A 21,709-nucleotide genomic window follows, 5' to 3' on the forward strand; every position below is an offset into this window, starting at 1 on the left:
GACCAGAATCCTGGCGAATAATATAACCAGGGCTGTAGATAGGGCTTTAAACTAAGTAGGGGGTGGGGGGGGTTCAGTTGTAAGGGGAATTAGAAAATCAAAGTTAAAGGAAAGGGTAGAAGTGCAGGTTAATGATGAGGACATTAAAATAGTTAAAGGAGCTGAGGGCTCAGGAGAGGTTAATGAAGTTTTCAGACCATGTAATAGAACAGAGATTATAGAAGGTGGCAGGAATCTAACCTCAGGCAGAGCAAAAAAAGGTGACAAGTATGAGACGGCAGGTGGTCAATGCGGGACTGAGGGTGTTGGACCTAAATGCGTGCAGTGTACGGAACAAGGTCAATGAGCTTGTTGCGCACATTGAAATTGGCCGGAACGATGTGGGTATCACAGAGACGTGGCTGCAAGGGGATCAGGGCTGGGATCTAAATATCCAAGGACATGTGTCCTATCGGAAGGACAGGCAGATCGGCAAAGGGCGCGGGGTTGCATTGTTCGTAAGAAATAAAGTTAAAATGATAGCAAGAAGCGATATAGGATCAGAAGCCATAGAATCTCTGTGGGTAGAGTTGAGGAATCGCAAAGATAAAAAGACCCCTGATGGGAGTTATGTACAGGCGCCCTTGCAGTAGTCAGGATGTGGGGCAGAAAATAAATCAGGAGATAGAAAAGACAGATAAAAAGGCAATATCACAATAATCATGGGGGACTTCAATATGCAGGCGGATTGGGAAAATCAGGCAGATAGTGGATCCCAAGAAAAGGAATTTGTGGAATGTCTAAGAGATGGTTTTTTGGAGCAGCTTGTGACAGAGCCTACTAGGGAATAGGCAATTCTGGATTTGGTGATGTGTGATGAGGCAGACTTGATTAGGGAACTTAAGGTGAAGGAACCCTTAGGGAGCAGTGACCACAATATGATAGAATTTACCCTGCAGTTTGAGAGGGAGAAGCTGGAATCAGATGTAACGGTATTACAATTTAATAAAGGTAACTACAAAGACATGAGGGAGGAGCTGGCCAGAGTTGATTGGAAAGGGAGCCGAGCAGGGAAGACAGTGGAACAGTAATGGCAGGAGTTTTTGAGCGTTTTTTAAAATACTTTTCCAATTCAATCAAATCAAATCCAATTCAGAGTCTCAACAAGTTGAGACATTTCAGATCCAGGCTGACAAGACAGGGCGAGCAACCAAACCACCCTGTCCTGGGCCTGATCTACATGAGCCAAGCTGATTGGAGAAGGGGGAGGTTCCTCCTCCAAGACTTGAGCTCATTTGCATCTTAGCCAAAAGGCCGAGATGCCGCTTTTAAAAATTGCTTCATATGAAACATATGAAGCCTCAGTGTAACCTAATGACCTCAACCAAGCGCGGCCGACCATGGGCTGCCGACCATACTACACTTGATCTTAGCCAAAAGGCCGAGTTATTCGGGAGGCACGACAGAAATTCATCCCAGGGAGGAGGAAACATGCTAAGGGGAGGACGAGGCATCCATGGCTGACGAGGGAAGTCAAGGACAGCATAAAAACAAAAGAAAAAGCAGACAAAGTGGCGAGGATTAGTGGGAAGCCAGAGGATTGGGAAGCCTTTAAAAGCGAGCAGAGGACAATTAAAAAGAAAGCAATGAGGGGGGAGAAGATAAAATATGAGTGTTAGCTAGCTAGTAATATAAAAGAAGATAGGAAGAGTTTGTTTCAATATATAAAAGGTAAGAGAGAGGCAAAAATAGACATCAGACCCCTGGAAAATGGGGCTGGAGAAGTAATAATAGGAAACAAAGAAATGGCAGAGGAACTGAATAGTTACTTTGCATCAGTCTTCACGGTGGAAGAGACCAGTGGGATACCAGAGCTCCAGGAGAGTCAGGGGGCACAGGTGAGTGTAGTGGCCATCACTAAGGAGAAGGTTCTGGGGAAACTGAAAGGTCTGAAGGTGGATAAATCACCTGGACCGGATGGACTACACCCCAGGGTTCTAAAAGAGATAGCTGAGGAAATTGTGGAGGCATTGGTGGTGATCTTTCAGGAATCACTGGAGGCAGGGAGGGTTCCAGAGGACTGGAAAGTAGTGAATGTAACACCACTGTTTAAGAAGGGAGGGAGGCAGCAGATGGGAAATTATAGGCCGGTTAGCCTGACTTCGGTCATTGGCAAGACTTTTGAGTCCATTATTAAAGATGAGATCGCCGAGTACTTGGAAGTGCATGATAAAGTAGGACTGAGTCAGCACGGCTTTGTCAAGGGGAGGTCATGTCTGACAAATCTGTCAGAGTTCTTTGAGGAGGTAACAAGGAAGTTAGATAAAGGAGAACCAGTGGACGTGATTTATTTAGATTTCCAGAAAGCCTTTGACAAGGTGCCACATAGGAGACTGTTAAATAAGTTAAGAGCCCATGGTGTTAATGGTAAGATCCTGGCATGGATAGAGGATTGGCTGACTGGCAGAAGGCAGAGAGGGGATAAAGGGGTCTTTTTCAGGATGGCAGCTGGTGACTAGTGGTGTGCCTCAGGGGTCATAGAACATAGAACATTACAGCGCAGTACAGGCCCTTCGGCCCTTGATGTTGCGCCGACCAGTGGAACCAATCTAAAGCCCCTCTAATCTACACTATTCCAATATCATCCATATGTTTATCCAATAACCATTTGAATGCTCTTAATGTTGACGAGTCCACTACTGCTGCAGGCAGGGCATTCCACGCCCTTACTACTCTCTGAGTAAAGAACCTACCTCTAACATCTGTCCTATATCTCTCACCCCTCAATTTAAAGCTATGTCCCCTCGTGCGAGACATCACCATCCGAGGAAAAAGGCTCTCACTATCCACCCTATCTAATCCTCTGATCATCTTGTATGCCTCTATTAAGTCACCTTTTAACCTCTCGAATGAAAACAACCTCAAACCCCTCAGCCTTTCCTGATACGATTTTTCCACCGTACCAGGCAACATCCTGGTAAATCTCCTCTGCACCCTTTCCAACACTTCCACATCTTTCCTATAATACGGCGACCAGAACTGTACGCAATACTCCAAATGCGGCCGCACCAGAGTTTTGTACAGTTGCAGCATGACCTCCTGGCTCCAAAACTCAATCCCTCTACCAATAAAAGCTAACACACCGTACGCCTTCTTAACAACCCGGGTGCCAACTTTTAGGGATCTATGCACATGGACACCCAGATCCCTCTGTTCATCCACGCTACCAAGTATCTTACCATTAGCCCAGTACTCTGTATTCCTGTTACTCCTTCCAAAGTGAATCACCTCACACTTTTCCGCATTAAACTCCATTTGCCACCTCTCAGCCCAACTCTGCAGCTTATCTATGTCCCTTTGTAACCTGCCACTTCCCTCCGCACTGTCTACAACTCCACCGACTTTAGTGTCATCCGCAAATTTACTAATCCATCCTTCCACGCCCTCATCCAGGTCATTCATAAAAATGACAAACAGCAGTGGCCCCAAAACCGATCCTTGCGGTACACCACTAGTAACTGAACTCCAGGATGAATATTTCCCATCAACCACCACCCTTTGTTTTCTTACAGCTAGCCAATTCCTGATCCAAACCACTATATCACCCTCAATCCCATGTGTCCGTATTTTCTGCAAAAGCTTACCATGGGGAACCTTATCAAACGCTTTGCTGAAATCCATATACACCACATCAACCGCTTTACCCTCATCCACCTCTTTGGTCACCTTCTCAAAGAACTCAAGGTTTGTGAGGCACGACCTATCCTTCACAAAACCAGTTGTGGTCGATGCTGGGACCACAACTTTTCACAGTATACATTAATGATTCGGAAGAAGGAACTGAAGGCACTGTTGCTAAGTTTGCAGATGATCCAAAGATATGTAGAGGGACAGGTAGTATTGAGGAAGCAGGGGGGCTGCAGAAGGACTTGGACAGGTTCGGAGACTGGGCAAAGAAACGGCAGATGGAATACAATGTGGAAAAGTGTGAGATTGTGCACTTTGGAAGGAGGAATGGAGGCATAGACTATTTTCTAAATGGGGAAATGCCTGGGAAATCAGAAACACAAAGGGTCTTGGGAATCCTTGTTCAGGATTCTCTTAACATTAACATGCAGGTTCAGTTGACAGGAAGGCAAATGCAATGTTAGCATTCATGTCGAGAGGGCTGGAATACAAGAGCAGGGATGGACTTCTGAGCTGAATAAGGCTCTGGTCAGACCCCATTTGGAATATTGTGAACAATTTTGGGCCCCATATCTAAGGAATGATGTGCTAGCCTTGGAAAGGGTCCAGAGGACGTTCACAAGAATGATCCCTGGAATGAAGAGCTTGTCGTATGAGGAATGGTTGAAGACTCTGGGTCTGTACTCGTTGGGAGTTTAGAAGGATAACATAGAACAGTACAGGCCCTTCGGCCCTTGATGTTGTGCCGAGCTTTGTCCGAACAGGGGATCTTTGAATCATAGAATAGAATCCCTACAGTACAGAAAGAGGCCATTCGGCCCATCGAGTCTGCACCGACCACAATCCCACCCAGGCCCTACTCCCATATCCCTACATATTTTACCCACTAATCCCTCTAACCTACACATCTCAGGACACTAAGGGACAATTTTAGCATGGCCAATCAACCTAACCCGCACATCTTTGGACTGTGGGAGGAAACCGGAGCACCTGGAGGAAACCCACGCAGACACGAGGAGAACGTGCAAACTCCACACAGACAGTGACCCAAGCCGGGAATCGAACCCAGGTCCCTGGAGCTGTGAAGCAGCAGTGCTAACCACTGTGCTACCGTGCCACCTTTATTTCTTATTGAAACTTACAGGATACTGCGAGGCCTGGACAGAATGGACATGGAGAGGATGTTTCCACTAGTAGGAAAAACTAGAACCAGAGGGCATAACCTCAGGCTAAAGGGACGATCCTTTAAAGTAGAGATAAGGAGGAATTTATTCAGCCAGAGAGTGGTAAATCTGTGGAACTCTTTGCCGCAGAAGGCTGTGGAGGCCAACTCATTGAGTGTCTTTAAGACAGAGATAGATAGGTTCTTGATTAATAAGGGGATCAGGGGTTATGGGGAAAAGGCAGGAGAATGGGGGTGAGAAAAATATCAGCCATGATTGAATGGCGCAGCAGACTCGATGGGCCGAGTGGCCTCATTCTGCTCCTATGTCTTCTGGTCTTAGGAGTTAGAATATAAGAAAAGGAATTAGCAAAACTTTTACCAATTAAAATACTTAAATGTGACAAAGTATAATTCTTATCAGCTATCCAGCTCTATAGTTCCAATTTAAGCAACATCCCCATTGACATAAATCCTGCTTCTGAACTAATTAGCACAAAAAACAGATGTTCACACTGGATTTCCAGCCTTTAAACCCCTTTGGATAGATACAGAAAGACACCTGTCTTCTGAATCCTATTCAGTAACTACCAGAAAGGATATATCCTCAAACAGCAGAACATCAGGGAAATAAACATTGTTTCTGGGAGATCCCAGTCTCCAGATTTCAGAAACACGGAGCTTTTTCTTCCACAATTCCCAAAACGCAACAGAGCCGAGTTCCGCCCAGTCGCATGATATTACTGTAAAATCCCAGGGCAAAACACTAAAACATCATCAGCATTAGGCCAGATTAAAACAAACATTCGAGAAATTTGGACCAATTACGCTGCTGCAGTAACAACAGGGCTGTCGGATGCACCGATAATAAAACTGCTAAAACATCCTGCACAAGAAACATGACCCAAAGACATTTCTTAAAGGTGCAGCAGATTTCCTTCCCTAACGGATATTAGTGAATCAGATGGGTTCCGTGATCACCATTGTTATTCCAGATTTATTCATTAAATTGAAATTCCTCAGTTACCATGGCAGGATTTAAACTAGTTTCCAGATCATTAGTCCAAGCTCCGGAATTACTAATCCAGTAACATAACCACAATGTAACTGTACTGTCAACGGACAGCCACCTCAACATGGACCAGGAATTAACCAGAGGATGCACAGTGTGTTCCCCAGATTGCAATTGACAGAGTCTTCACACAATGACATCTCTCCCCACCTGCACTCTTCATGGGGGCGATTCTCCCAACCCACTGCGCTGCTTTATTAGTGCAGCGAGCCAGGAGATTGTCGTGTTGGCCGATTCGCGGGATTCACGCGAGCGTTCCCACCCCAATAGCGTCTCCCAGACAAGTTTATTGGCGCCGACGAAACCACACTGAAAATCAGCGTAACGGATATGTGCATGCGTTTACATACCTCACCAGCCGATCAGCAAGTCCGCAACAACCATCTCCACCCTCGTTGGTGTCTCCCACCTCTCTGGCGTGATGTCACTGTGGCGCGGTTTACACTCGGTATATAAAAGTCGGGAGTTAGTGTGGCAGCGTTGAACAGGAGTAAGGAGGTAGGTTTGATGAGCTGCAGCCCTGGAGTGCCGTGGAGGTTGCAGGCCAGGCCTGGGGATCTGCTGCTCGCTGTGGGGAGCTTCCTGGAGAGCTTCAGGTTCTGTGCCCTGGCCCTGTGGTGTGGGGCCCTTAACAGAGGGCTGGCCAGGCTGCTCTCTCAGATGCCCCACTGTGAGGAAGGGGGGAATCGGACGGTCTCGGGATGTCCGGAGTCTCCTGTGTGGAAGGCCCCAGCATGGGCTCCAGCCCTTCCTCCTCTCTCGGGGTGCCAGTGGCTCCGGGGACACTCCATGGGACGCCAGGGTAGCTGGACTGAGCTCCAGAAGCTCCGGCGTCACCAGGCTCTGCCAGTCCAGGAGGTCCAGATGCATCTGCCCCATGATCTGTGATCCCTCAGCAGTAGCTCTCTGAGCCTGGGCTAAGTTGTCGAGACTCACAGCCATGGCCAGCAGTGTCTCCCACATGCCCGATACCCATGGCCACAGAACGCTGTGCCTCCTGGATGCTTGCAACACCCTTGCCCGGGGCCCATTTTGTCTCCGGGATGGTCTGGACCCTGTCACCCGTGAGGACAGACCGCTGAGCCAGGCTTTCCAATGCGGTCGCCACCCTTGCAGTGTTGGCCTGGGTCTCACGCTGTGTCGGCACCACCTCCTGCAACCTCTGTTTGACTCCCCTAAACAGCCTTGCAATCGCAGCATGGTCGCTGACAACCCTTCCACAACCCCCTGGGTTTCCTGATGCATCTCCACCAGCCTTGGGATGAATGAACCCCAAGGCCCAGCATCTGGCTTGGGGCCAGCTGAATCCTCGCATCCAGCAGAGCTCCGTGTGCCCGAGCCCTCGGATGTGCCAGCCTCCACCCGATGTGCATCGGTGTCTGTGATGTGCTCATCAGTAAGTGACCCAGAAGCCTCAGCACTAACATGCCCCACCGTGGTGATAGTCTCTGTGTTGGTGGGTTGTGTGGTTGATGCCTGTGCCGATTCACTGGTGCTGTCCTCAGAGGATTCTTCAGGGCCTCTCTCCGAGGAGTCGTCCGTGGTGTCCTGGGGAGTTTCCTCATGAGGGGGGGCGGGGGTGGTGGAGGGTTCCCCGACACCCGAAGGGCCTGGTGCATCAGGGTCCAGGGCTGTAACAAAGAACACACATTGAGGAAGCAGCTCGTGCAGCATCTCACTTCAAAGAAGATTTAGGAAGAGGGTTAACAAAAGAGAAAATGAAAATTCCAGCAGGTCTGGCAGCATCTGTAAGAAGCTTTGACAAAGGGTCATCTGGACTCGAAACGTCAGCTCTTTTCTCTCCTTACAGATGCTGCCAGACCCGCTGAGATTTTCCAGCATTTTCTCTTTTGGTTTCAGATTCCAGCATCCGCAGTGATTTGGTTTTATTTAGGGAGTGGGTTAAGCTGATGCTCGCTTGCATGTCGGACACAGACCTGGCTGGTGGTCACCATTCTAGGTGTGGATTCTCCCCCTGCCAGTTCCAGGGCACACTGCTCACAGACCCTCGGGCACCGTAGCTCAGGCACCCCACCTCCAGTCTGTGCCCTCGCTGTGTGTGCTTTTCTCCTGTGGGGAAATAAGGGGGATTGTAAGCACGGATATACTGAAATATACGGGGTGGAATGTGTGCCTGAGGTAAGGGGTTGGATGCAGTTTTTGGGATTGGCGGGGGCTGCTGTTGATGCCCTTCAGGTGTCTGAGCATGGGTTTGACATTGTTAGTCCAGCACATGTGCAGGTTCCAGAATGGGATGCACACTCACCCTTGCTGCCCGAAGAAGGTCGTTCAGTTTCTTCTGACTCTGTTCCCCGGACCCAGGTGTCAAGGTGCTGGCATTAACTGTAGCTGCCACCTCCTCCCACAATGCCTTTGCGGCGCGACCCCTTGTGCGACGGCCCTGAGTGTGGAATAGCAGCTGGCGCCTCTCTGCCACTGTGCCCAGCAGGCGGGCCTGGTCAGCCTGGCAAAACCTCAGAACTGGTTTCTTTCCAGCCATCTTCCTGGCGTGACTGGCTGTGTGTCCATTATTGTAGCTTACAGACAGCTCTGGCCTGTTAGGGGAGTTTTAACAACACCAGGTTAAAGTCCAACAGGTTTATTTGGAAGCAAATGCCATTAGCTTTCGGAGCGCTGCTCCTTCGTCAGATGGAGTGGAAATCTGCTCTCAGATTTCCACTCCATCTGACGAAGGAGCAACGCTCCGAAAGCAAATGGCATTTGCTTCCAAATAAACCTGTTGGACTTTAACCTGGTGTTGTTAAAACTCTTACTGTGTTCACCCCAGTCCAACGCCGGCATCTCCACATCATTGTTCGGGGAGTCCAGCTGCTGTCAGTTTGTGCCAATCATGGGCCCATTAGTAAAAATCCCTCGTGAGAAACGTAAAGGGAACCTGCTTTCAATCGAGGGTCAGCCACCAGCTGGCTTCTGCCTCTCGGGGTGCTGATTGGCTCTCATTCAACAAGGTAATGTGTCCAGGGGGTGCGGTGCTCAAGGCCCTCCCTCCACAAGGGGGAAGCCCGTAGGCAGGGGGTGGGAATGGCTGCACAGCGCGATTTGTGTGCAAGGCAGCAGTGAGGCCAGTCTGTGTGAAGGGGTGGTGGGGGCGGGGAGGAGGGAGGGATGGGGAGGCCAGTGACGTCTGTGGGGCTGTGGGGCAGGGGAGGGGGGGGTGGTGAGAGGCCAGTGATGTCCAGGTCACTAGGGCATGGGGAGGCCAGTGATGCCTTTGGGCGGGGGGGGGGGGGGGGGCGGAGGGGAGGTGGGGGGAGAGTGGAAAGGACAGTGATGTCTGTGGGGAGTTGAGGTCAACGATCTCAGTGCTAGGAGGTTTTTTAGCGATCTCCCAGAGACGTGCGCGGGGTCCCGCTCATCGCGCCAATTTCAGCCTCTTCAGCAGGAATAGCCCCGCCCCCCCGGTTTTTAATGAGAATCTCACTCTGCCGTGCAGAGTGTGGGAGATCCATTTTGGGAAACACACTGAGAAACCAGGGTGATGTCCTCCAATTTTCACACGAATTTGACACTTGGAATTTTTGGGGGAGAATTCCGGTCCATAAATCCGTAGCTGACTTGGCTTTGCGGCCTTAGTGCCTCCTGGTCTTGTGATTGCAGCAGGTGAAAACAACACACAAACGGGGCTCATATAAGCCTCATATAAGGAAATTTGGCATGTCAGCTACAACCTTTACAGATGCACCATAGAAAGCATTCTTTCTGGTTGTATCACAGCTTGGTCTGGGGCTCCTGCTCTGCCCAAGACCGCAAGGAACTACAAAGGGTCGTGAATGAAACCCAGTCCATCACGCAAACCAACCTCCCATCCATTGACTCTGTCTACACTTCCCGCTGCCTCGGCAAATCAGCCAGCATAATTAAGGACCCCACGCATCCCGGACATTCTCTCTTCCACCTTCTTCACTCGGGAAAAAGATACAAAAGTCTGAGATCACATACCAACCGACTCAAGAACAGCTTCTTCCCTGCTCCATCAGACTTTTGAATGGACCTATCTTGCATTAAGTTGATCTTTCTCTACATCCTGGCTATGACTAACGCTACATTCTGCACTCTCTCGTTTCCTTCTCTATGAACAGTATGCTTTGTCTGTATAGCGCGCAAGAAACAATACTTTTCGCTGTATGTTAATACACGTGACAATAATAAATCAAATCAAATTCAGGCTGCTACTTTCAGATTCTCCAACCGGGGAAACATCTTAGAATCAACCTGTGGAACCCTGAATGTCTCAGGAAGGTCACATCTCGTGCTTCCAAACTCTGGGCAACGCAGGTCCTTTCTGCTCAATCACAGAGAACAAACCTTTAATCCCAGGGATCAGCAAATGAGCCTTCACTGAACCCTTGCTAAGGCAAGTAGACCCTCCCTTCCATACAGAGACAATCTTTTTACTGTGTCTTTGTATCCTCCTCACAACTTACATTCCCACATAACTTTATAAGTTTCCTGCTAACGGATGTTTTACCAGGTGGTTTGTACATTATCAACTACAATCTCTGCTGAACCGTCTCTACCTCAATCTTCTCTCCTTCTCTTTGTTCCTTTGGGCTAATTCCACCTTCTCCCGAGGAAGTTTCTCGAGATTCTCAAACAGGTCTTCCAGGTAGTTCTCGATACTGGTCAGCATCTGTAGAGTGCTCATGTTGGCCTCATTCTCACCGATGCAGGCTCGGTAAACCTCTCCCACCTTCTGGTCGAGAGATTCCAGCATTTTATCCTGGGAGGGAAATAAACTGCAAGGGTCAAGAATGTAACAGACAAACAGGAGAAAAACAGACAAACTCTCAGGTCCGCTCTGCCATTGAGCGGGATGAAGGACAGGATTCTCCAGCCTTGTCCACCACACCACTGCTGCAAGCGAGGATGAAGAATTTGGTGCTCACCGCAGCGGGATCGGAGAATCCCAGCCACCGGCGAGGTTGGAGAATTCCAGACTGATTTTCTCCCTCTATCCCACCTTCCTGCCCTTTCCTCCGCCATCCCTTTAGATTCTCTCAGTGTCCAATAATTTATCGATCTCAGTCTTGGATGTCCTCATCGACTGAGCATCACAATCCTCTAGATTGAGAATTTCACACATTCACAATCCTGAGTGATGACACTTCTCCTGATCGCCTTCCTTATTGCTGACCCCTTAATCTGAGACTAAGGGTAGTGGAGGAACCGTGATATTGTTAACAAGTCAGGATGGTGGGCAACTGTGAGGGAACTTGCAGGTAGTGTCTTTCTGCTGCCCTTGTCCATCGAGACGATGGAGATTGTGGGTTTGGAAGGTCCTGTCTGAGGAAGCCTGAGTTACTGCAGTGCATGTGGCGGACGGTACACACTGCTGTCGCTGTGTGCCGGTGATGGAGTGAATGTTGAAGGGGGTGGATGTGATGCCACTCCAGCTTTGTCCTGGATGGTGTCGAGCTTCTTGAGTGTTGTTGGAGCTGCACCCATCCAGGCAAGTGGAGAAGATTCTATCAGGTTTAAGATGGTGGGATGGGATGGGGGTTTAAGGCAGGGGATTTCCGGATAACTGTACCCTGGAAAGCTGACAGGGAAGCTGCTGATACCTGATCCTCGATCGTACTCTGGCTGAATGAGAACATTTTAGCTTTGAGTTCGAGTTCAGCAGCCCGACTCTCCTCCTTGGCTACAGCTTCATTCAGCATGTTCAGCTGCTGCTTTAAGAAGTCAGTCTCGCAGTTCCTGTCAAACACAAAGGGTGAAAACACTGGTTACAACCCCACCATCAAATAATAGAATTAATTACCCAAATAATTAAATAAACTCTCGGCAGAGTCTGTGCCTGCTGTGGGACCAGGAAGGTTTGGGATTGCAGTCACTGGGAGATGCTGAGCTGCTTGTTATTTGTTTGGATGGAGGCAGGAGGAGGCCGTGTGTACTTCACACCTCTTCCGTCATCTCATTTCAGAGCATCACATTGAACAAATGACATCAGAACAGGCCATTTGGCCCATCCAATCTATGCTCCACTTGAGCATTCTCCCACCTTTCCTCATTGAGGTTTACAGCATGGAAACAGGCCCTTCGGCCCAACTTGTCCATGCCGCCCTTTTTTTTAAACCACTAAGCTAAGCCCAATTGCCCGCATTTAGCCCATATCCCTCTATACTCATCTTACCCATGTAACTGTCGAAATGCTTTTTAAAAGACAAAATTGTACCCGCCTCTACTACTACCTCTGGCAGCTTGTTCCAGACACTCACCACCCTCTGTGTGAAAGAATTGCCCCTTTTGTATCTCTCCCCTCTCACCTTAAACCTATGCCCTCTAGTTTTAGACTCCCCTATCTTTGGGAAGATATTGACTATCTAGCTGATTTATGCCTCATCGTAACCCTCTATTCCCTTCTCCCCTGTGTGTTTATGCAGCTTCCAATATTGGCTTCAACCACTGCCTGTGAGAGTGAGTTCCACATTCCCACCACTCACTGGGTAAAGAAATCATTCCTGAATTTCCTATTGGATTTCTTGGTGATTATCCGATATTGACGGCCTTGAGTTCTGCTCTTCCCCACAGGAGGAAACATTCTCTCCAGTCCATCAAAACCTTTCAGAATGTTATAAACCTCACCCCTCAGCCTTCCTTTTTAAAAGAGAGACCCAGCCTGTCAATCTTTTCCTGGTTTGTAAACCCACACGTTTCTGATAACATCCCTGTAAATGTTCTCTGTATCCTGGCCAGTGCCTCTGTATCTGGTTTATAATATGGTGACCAGCACACGGTACTCCGGGCTAATCAAAGGTTGGATACAGGTTTAGCATTGCCTCCATCCTCTTCAGTTCTATTCCTCCCAGAAAACAAACCCAGTGCTCGGTTAGTTTACTTGCGGCCTTGCTAACCTCTGGAGTAGTGATTGGTGCCATTGCTCTCCGGGATCCCTTTGTTCTTCAACGCCCATACCCCCCCCACCCCCCCCGCCCCAGACTCACACCTTCCGAGTAATAAATGACCGTCTTATTCTTCCAGTCAAACCGTGCTATTTAGTGCGATTTCAACTTTTATCTGTGTGGAACTTTGTCAGTTTATTTGCCCATTCTGTAAACATATTGATTTATTATTGTCACGTGTATTAACATACAGTGAAAAGTATTGTTTCTTGCGTGCTATACAGACAAAGCATACCGTTCATAGAGAAGGAAATGAGAGGGTGCAGAATGTAGTGTTACAGTCATAGCTAGGGTGTAGGGAAAGATCAACTTAATGCAAGGTAGGTCCATTCAAAAGTCTGACAGCAGCAGGGAAGAAGCTGTTCTTGAGCCAAACTTTATTCATGTCCTCTTGTGATTTGTTGCAATCTCTCTCAGTATTGACTATCCTCTCGGTTTGGTGTCATCCTCAGACTTTGAGATTGTGTTTTGATTCCAGATTGTGTATGTAAATTAGGAAGAGCAGAGATCCCAGCACTGATCCTTGTGGACATCACTTCCCACCTCCTGTCGCTCTGAACAACAGCCCTCTGCTCTGCCTCTGTGTTTTTCTGTCTTGAAGCCAGTTGGCAAACCATTCTGCCACGCGGCCCCGAGCTGCACATTCTCCAACCTTATGTCACGATGCACTTTACCAAAGACCTTAGGAAAGTCCTGAAACGTTACATTTACTGCATTATCAATGTCTACTCTGTTAGTCTGGTCAAGCAACTTTTCCCTTTTGGAATCCATGCTGAATAACTTTGGTTGTAAATCTGGTGAGGACTGCCCCTTTAGGTTTAAGAACAAAGTTCCAGAAAACTCATCAAATTTGCTAACTTCTGGACCCAGGCGGTTTTGTATCTTCCTGTTTGTCCAATTCAGGTTGTGAATAGAAGCTCTGTTTTAGCAACATACCTCTCCTGTCTCCGTGGTTATGGTTCTGCTATTTAAACCTTGCCTTTGTTCCTTCACTGTCGCTGGGTCAAAATCCTAACAGCACAGTGGGTGTACCTACACGACAGGGGCTGCAGTGACCACCCCCTTCTCAAGGGTAATTAGGGATGAGGGACAATTACTGGCCTAGTCAGGGATGCCTACATCAAATACTGGCCTTGAGAAGAATGCTCCCATCCTATCAGCTAGAGGTCTCCAGACAATTCGCACCAAAGTCTTGCACTTTCTTTGGTTCCTCTGTTCTACAACAGGGACTGAGTGTCTGATGTAGACTGACTGACTGAACTGCTTACATCTTATGCTGTGCAGTGGCCATGGCCTGTTTAATTTCCTCCACAGCCTCCTCAGTCTCCTGCGAGTTTAGGATCAGCGACAAGTTCTGTTCCTCCAGCTCCGTGTAGATATCCAGGAGTTGCTTGGGGTCGGTGAAGTAAAGTTCCTGATCCTGCAGAACATCAAACACAAGCACACAGGGAACGCAAACTCACCGAGTCAAAGGCAGCAACTGAACAAGACAGCATTTCTCACAGGACAAACCTAAAACTGAGATACAAACACAAACCTGCTGGAAACACACAGCAGCTCAGGCAGAAATAGACAGTCAATGTTTCTGCTCAATGACCTTCTATCAAATCAAAATCCTGGAACTCCCTCCCTAACAGCACTGTGGGTGTACCTACACCACACGAAGTGCAGCGATTCGAGAAGGCAGTTCACCAGCTCCTTCTCAAGGGAGGTAGGGATTGTTCTGATGAAAGATAATCAACCTGAAACATTAACTGTGTTTCTCTTACCACAGGTGCTGCTTCTCTCTCTCTGACCTTCCCTCTCTCCCTCCCTCTTTCTGTCCCTCCCCCCTCTCTCTCTGTTCCCCCCTCTCCCTCTGTCCTTCCTGTGTGCAGTTTTGGTCCCCTTATTTGCGAAAGGATATATTGGCCTTGGAAGGAGTGCAGAGAAGGTTCACCAGGTTGATACCGGAGATGAGGGGTGTAGCTTATGAGGAGAGATTGAACAGATTGGGTCTGTACTCGTTGGAATTTAGAAGGATGAGGGGTGATCTTATAGAGACATATAAGATAATGAAGGGGCTGGATAGGGTAGAGGTGGAGAGATTCTTTCCACTTAGAAGGGAAACCAGAACTAGAGGGCACAGCCTCAAAATAAGGGGGGGCCGGTTCAGAACAGAGCTGAGGGGGAACTTCTTCTCTCAGAGGGTAGTGAATCTCTGGAATTCTCTGCCCATTGAAGTGGTGGAGGCTTCCTCGTTGAATATGTTTAAATCACGGGTAGATAGTTTTCTGATCGGTAAGGGAATTAGGGGATATGGGGAGCAGGCGGGTAAGTGGAACTGATTCGCTTCAGATCAGCCATGATCTTGTTGAATGGCGGGGCAGGCTTGAAGGGCCAGATGGCCTACTCCTGCTCCTATTTCTTATCTTCTTTCCTCTCTCTACCTGTTCCTCCACCTCCTCCCTCTCTGTCGTTTCTCTCTCTGTCGTCCCTCCCTCCCTCTCTCTCTCTCTGTCTCTTCCTCCCCTCGCTCTTTCTCTCTATTCCCCCCCCTCTCTCTCTCTCTCTCTGTTCTTCCCCTCTCTGTCCCCTCTCTCTCTCTCCACCATTGCTCGCTCTCTCTCTCTCCGCCGTCCCCCTCTCTTTTTCTCTCTCCCTCTGCCGTCCTTCTCTCACTCTCTGTTCCCCCCGTCTCTCTCTCTCCTCCTTTCTCTGTCTCTCTCTCTCTCTGTCTGCCCCCACCTCTCTCTGCCCCACCCCCTCTTTGTGTGCGTCTCTCTCTATGTCTCTCTTTCTTTCTATGTCCCTCTCTCTCTCTCTGCCCCCCCTTTGTCTCTCTCTCTCCGTCTCTCTCTGTCTGCCCCTGCCCCTCTGTTCCCCCCCTCTTTGCGTCTCTCTCTCTCTATGTCTCTCCCTCTTTATGTCCCTCTCTCTCTATGTCCCTCTCTCTGTCCCCCCCTCTCTTTGTCCCTCTCTCTGCCCTCGTCCTGTTTGTCTTGTCGTTGCTGGAATTGGTAGCTATGCGAGAGTCATTGTCTATGGAACTGTAATTATCAACAATCATATCGACTGTAACAGGCTACTCGGTCCATCCATTGCTGGACAACCTGACCCACTGAACCCTCCTCACGTTCTTCCTCATCTATCACCGTGTATGTTTATCCCTTTCTGCCTCAAGTACACCCGGGTTTCTGGGGGTGGGAGTCTTGGTGGCAAGAGGGACACGGCCTGAAGACACTTTGCAAAAGAGCCAGAGGTGAGATGAATGGTTACAGCCCAGGAGGCAGCCATTCGGCCCATCGTGTCCGTGTCAGCTCTCTGCAAGAACCATTGACCTAATCCCATTCCTGCGCCTGTTGCCCTGTAACCCTGCACCTCTTTCCTCGGCAGATTATGATTCAGTTCTCTATTGAAAGCCAAGACTGAAGCTTCCTCCACCACTCACTCAGGCAGCACAATCCAGATCCGAACCATCGCAGCAAGCGAATATTTCTCCTCAGGAACAATCATTTCTTTGGTCAGTGAAGAAAGTTGCTTCATGGACCAAGTGGTTGTGATCGGGAAGGGGCTGTCTGAACGGACACTGGAGACGTGTGCTGGGCCACGGGGAGAGAGCAGCGGAGTGGGAGTAACTGGACATCTCTTTGAGAGAGCTAGCACCGCGCGCAATGGGCCGAATGACCTCCTTCTGTGCTGCACAAAATTATGAATTGAGATCAGCCTCATTCTTTAGAGAACGAATCGAAACATCAGCCAGGGTCGCTGCTGCCAATCACAGAACACCTGAGAAGGTTGGCACAGCTAGCATCCAATCAGATGCAACGACTGATCAACTCTTGGCCAATCAGACAGGCAGATCTCAGTAGCAGAATGGGAGTTCGGAGCCTCTTCACGGCTGTGGGAATCGTCCGTGTTACAAACCTCGTCACTGTCAGACCACTCCAGATCATGTCTTGATTGAGGGACAGCAGCACTCCTTCAGAGGAAACAGGACACAAACGGTTAACAAAGAAGCCACCAGCAGGCTGCAGAATCTGCAAAGGCCCCACCTCCCCCTCCACTCTCCATTCCCCTCAGCAAACTCCAACAAACACCCGCTCATCCCTCCGAGATCCACACCTTTAACATCCGCGCCCACTCTGGCTCCATGGACAGAGCTCCTGGCTCTTCAACCTGAGCTCTCCAATCCAGAATCCAGCCTGATAATCAACTGCAGTTCCCCAGGCAGTGCCGCATTGCTGCAGTTCCCCAAGGAGTGCTGCATTGCTGCAGTTCCCCAAGGAGTGCTGCATTGCTGCAGTTCCCCAAGGAGTGCTGCATTGCTGCAGTTCCCCAAGGAGTGCTGCATTGCTGCAGTTCTCCAGGCAGTGCCGCATTGCTGCAGTTCCCCAGGCAGTGCCGCATCGCTGCAGTTCCCCAGGCAGTGCCGCATTGCTGCAGTTCCCCAAGGAGTGCTGCATTGCTGCAGTTCCCCAGGCAGTGCCGCATTGCTGCAGTTCCCCAAGGAGTGCTGCATTGCTGCAGTTCCCCAGGCAGTGCCGCATCGCTGCAGTTCCCCAGGGAGTGCCACATTGCTGCAGTTCCCCAAGGAGTGCTGCATTGCTGCAGTTCCCCAGGCAGTGCCGCATTGCTGCAGTTCCCCAGGCAGTGCCGCATCGCTGCAGTTCCCCAAGGAGTGCTGCATTGCTGCAGTTCCCCAGGCAGTGCCGCATTGCTGCAGTTCCCCAAGGAGTGCCACATTGCTGCAGTTCCCCAGGCAGTGCCGCATTGCTGCAGTTCCCCAAGGAGTGCCACATTGCTGCAGTTCCCCAAGGAGTGCCACATTGCTGCAGTTCCCCAAGGAGTGCTGCATTGCTGCAGTTCCCCAAGGAGTGCTGCATTGCTGCAGTTCCCCAGGCAGTGTCGCATTGCTGCAGCTTTTATTCTCCTCATTTCTCACTCTGATACCCATATTTGAAATATTCGGCCGTGTGCACTGCCCCCTGCGGATGCCGCATTGACCCCGAGGGATCCTCACTGCTGATCCCAGCCACACCCTTTACCCCTTTGCCTCCTGCCCACCAGCCCAAGCTCCCCACCCTCCAGTCTGTTTCCTCTTTGTAAAATTCAGCTGAAACCAGGCAGCAACATTTCAGCTTGTGTCTTGTATTCACCAGATCGATTCCGGGGATGAAAGGGTTAACGGATGAGGCGGGATTAAACAGTTTGGGTTTGTACTCGCTGGAGCCTGGAAGGACGAGAGAGGATCTGATCGAGGGATATAAAATACTAAAAGGAATTGATAAAGTGAATGTAGACCAAATGCTTCCCCGTGTGGGGCAATCTAGAACAAGAGGTCACAGGGTATAGGCTGAGAGGCGGGAGATTTAAAACTGAGATGAGGAGGAACTACTTCTCGCAGAGGGTGGTGAATTTGTGGAACTCGCTGCCCCATCCCGCGGGGGAGTCTGAATCATTGAATGGTTTCAAGAAGGAGATGGATATATTTCTAATAAAAAAGGGTTAAGGGGACGTGGGGAACAGGTGGGGAGGTGGATTTGAGACCAGGGAGAGATCAGCCACGATCTGATTGAACGGTGGATCAGGCTCGAAGGGCTGGATTTGCCGATTCCTGCTCCTAATTCCCGGGTTCCTGTGTCTCCCTCCGTCAATGTTATCAATTCAGAAAAGAGACTCACTTCCTCCGGTCGGAGCTGGACTTTACTCCCAACTTTATAACTCGAATTTCTTGACTGGATTGGATGCTTGTCTTGCTGCCATGCCCTGAGGGGGGGGGGGGGGGGGGGCGGTGGGGGGGGGGGTGGGGGGGGGGGGGAACAAAGTGGAAAATACATTGAAAACTCACCCTCGAGAATTCAATACATACAGCACAGGGTGGCCATTCAGCCCAACAAACACAAATAAATGCTCCCTGTCTCTCACTATATTGGTTCAGAGGCAGCTTAAGCCAATGACCATTTCCCACAGCTTACGTCTGGTTATTTGACTCTGGAAGCCATCACAGTTGGCCATCGAGTTCAGCAGCTGACAAACAGAGGCAGGGCCTCTGGCTCAGTGCATTTCCTTGGCCCTGCTAACCTCTATCCTCTTGCGCCTACCCTTGGCCTTGCCTGGATCTTTTACAATTCAGTGAGGTGAGAGATTTGCAGAACGCCAGAACAAAACTCAATCCCGGCAATTTGAAAATCGGAATTTAGTTTAAATAAATCTGGAACTTCAAAAAAAAACCTGCTCTCAGGAAAAGTGAGCAGGGAGCCTTCAGTCAGCTGATGGACTGGTGTCTGTGTCAGGAGCCCTGGTGTCTGAGTCAGGAGCTCTGGTGTCTCTGTCAGGAGCCCTGGTGTCTGTGTCAGGAGCTCTGGTGTCTCTGTCAGGAGCCCTGGTGTCTGTGTCAGGAGCCCTGGTGTCTCTGTCAGGAGCCCTGGTGTCTCTGTCAGGAGCCCTGGTGTCTCTGTCAGGAGCCCTGGTGTCTCTGTCAGGAGCCCTGGTGTCCCTGTCAGGAGCCCTGGTGTCCCTGTCAGGAGCCCTGGTGTCTCTGTCAGGAGCCCTGGTGTCTCTGTCAGGAGCTCTGGTGTCTCTGTCAGGAGCTCTGGTGTCTCTGTCAGGAGCTCTGGTGTCTCTGTCAGGAGCCCTGGTGTCTCTGTCAGGAGCCCTGGTGTCTGTGTCAGGAGCCCTGGTGTCTCTGTCAGGAGCCCTGGTGTCTCTGTCAGGAGCCCTGGTGTCCCTGTCAGGAGCCCTGGTGTCTCTGTCAGGAGCCCTGGTGTCTCTGTCAGGAGCCCTGGTGTCTGTGTCAGGAGCTCTGGTGTCTCTGTCAGGAGCCCTGGTGTCTCTGTCAGGAGCCCTGGTGTCTCTGTCAGGAGCCCTGGTGTCTCTGTCAGGAGCCCTGGTGTCTGTGTCAGGAGCCCTGGTGTCTGTGTCAGGAGCTCTGGTGTCTCTGTCAGGAGCCCTGGTGTCTCTGTCAGGAGCCCTGGTGTCTCTGTCAGGAGCCCTGGTGTCCCTGTCAGGAGCCCTGGTGTCTGTGTCAGGAGCCCTGGTGTCTCTGTCAGGAGCCCTGGTGTCTGTGTCAGGAGCTCTGGTGTCCCTGTCAGGAGCCCTGGTGTCTCTGTCAGGAGCCCTGGTGTCTGTGTCAGGAGCTCCGGTGTCCCTGTCAGGAGCCCTGGTGTCTGTGTCAGGAGCTCTGGTGTCCCTGTCAGGAGCCCTGGTGTCTCTGTCAGGAGCCCTGGTGTCTCTGTCAGGAGCCCTGGTGTCTGTGTCAGGAGCCCTGGTGTCTCTGTCAGGAGCCCTGGTGTCTGTGTCAGGAGCCCTGGTGTCTCTGTCAGGAGCCCTGGTGTCTCTGTCAGGAGCCCTGGTGTCTCTGTCAGGAGCCCTGGTGTCTGTGTCAGGAGCTCTGGTGTCTGTGTCAGGAGCCCTGGTGTCTGTGTCAGGAGCCCTGGTGTCTCTGTCAGGAGCCCTGGTGTCTCTGTCAGGAGCCCTGGTGTCCCTGTCAGGAGCCCTGGTGTCTCTGTCAGGAGCCCTGGTGTCTCTGTCAGGAGCCCTGGTGTCTCTGTCAGGAGCCCTGGTGTCTGTGTCAGGAGCTCTGGTGTCCCTGTCAGGAGCCCTGGTGTCCCTGTCAGGAGCCCTGGTGTCTCTGTCAGGAGCCCTGGTGTCTCTGTCAGGAGCTCTGGTGTCTCTGTCAGGAGTCCTGGTGTCTCTGTCAGGAGCCCTGGTGTCTCTGTCAGGAGCCCTGGTGTCTCTGTCAGGAGCCCTGGTGTCCCTGTCAGGAGCCCTGGTGTCTCTGTCAGGAGCCCTGGTGTCTCTGTCAGGAGCCCTGGTGTCTCTGTCAGGAGCCCTGGTGTCTCTGTCAGGAGCTCTGGTGTCTCTGTCAGGAGCCCTGGTGTCTCTGTCAGGAGCCCTGGTGTCTCTGTCAGGAGTCCTGGTGTCTCTGTCAGGAGCCCTGGTGTCTCTGTCAGGAGCTCTGGTGTCTCTGTCAGGAGCCCTGGTGTCTGTGTCAGGAGCTCTGGTGTCTCTGTCAGGAGCTCTGGTGTCCCTGTCAGGAGCCCTGGTGTCTCTGTCAGGAGCCCTGGTGTCTCTGTCAGGAGCTCTGGTGTCTCTGTCAGGAGCCCTGGTGTCTCTGTCAGGAGCCCTGGTGTCTCTGTCAGGAGCTCTGGTGTCCCTGTCAGGAGCCCTGGTGTCTCTGTCAGGAGCTCTGGTGTCCCTGTCAGGAGCTCTGGTGTCTCTGTCAGGAGCCCTGGTGTCTCTGTCAGGAGCCCTGGTGTCTGTGTCAGGAGCTCTGGTGTCTCTGTCAGGAGCTCTGGTGTCCCTGTCAGGAGCCCTGGTGTCTGTGTCAGGAGCTCTGGTGTCTCTGTCAGGAGCTCTGGTGTCCCTGTCAGGAGCCCTGGTGTCTCTGTCAGGAGCCCTGGTGTCTGTGTCAGGAGCTCTGGTGTCTCTGTCAGGAGCTCTGGTGTCTCTGTCAGGAGCCCTGGTGTCTCTGTCAGGAGCCCTGGTGTCTCTGTCAGGAGCTCTGGTGTCCCTGTCAGGAGCCCTGGTGTCTCTGTCAGGAGCTCTGGTGTCTCTGTCAGGAGCTCTGGTGTCTCTGTCAGGAGCCCTGGTGTCTCTGTCAGGAGCCCTGGTGTCTGTGTCAGGAGCCCTGGTGTCCCTGTCAGGAGCTCTGGTGTCTCTGTCAGGAGCCCTGGTGTCTCTGTCAGGAGCCCTGGTGTCTCTGTCAGGAGCCCTGGTGTCTGTGTCAGGAGCCCTGGTGTCTCTGTCAGGAGCCCTGGTGTCTGTGTCAGGAGCTCTGGTGTCCCTGTCAGGAGCTCTGGTGTCTGTGTCAGGAGCCCTGGTGTCTCTGTCAGGAGCCCTGGTGTCTCTGTCAGGAGCCCTGGTGTCTCTGTCAGGAGCTCTGGTGTCTGTGTCAGGAGCCCT

The 21,709-nt window shown here is 50.9% G+C and overlaps 1 protein-coding gene across 1 annotated transcript in view; it reads right to left on the bottom strand.

Moving 5' to 3' along the window:
- The window catches only part of cfap100 (cilia and flagella associated protein 100), a 74,228-nt gene that overhangs the window by 1,575 nt on the left and 50,944 nt on the right, over window positions 1–21,709 (bottom strand). The window contains exons 10-14 of the mRNA XM_078210034.1: window positions 18,487–18,571; window positions 16,730–16,784; window positions 14,092–14,243; window positions 11,483–11,618; window positions 10,439–10,641 (exon numbers count right to left, since the gene is read on the bottom strand). Of these exons, the coding sequence (XP_078066160.1) occupies window positions 10,439–10,641; window positions 11,483–11,618; window positions 14,092–14,243; window positions 16,730–16,784; window positions 18,487–18,571 (631 nt within the window). The remainder of the gene's footprint in view (window positions 1–10,438; window positions 10,642–11,482; window positions 11,619–14,091; window positions 14,244–16,729; window positions 16,785–18,486; window positions 18,572–21,709) is intronic.

The sequence above is a fragment of the Mustelus asterias genome, chromosome 3, assembly GCF_964213995.1.
Source record: "Mustelus asterias chromosome 3, sMusAst1.hap1.1, whole genome shotgun sequence".
Lineage (NCBI taxonomy): Eukaryota > Metazoa > Chordata > Chondrichthyes > Carcharhiniformes > Triakidae > Mustelus > Mustelus asterias.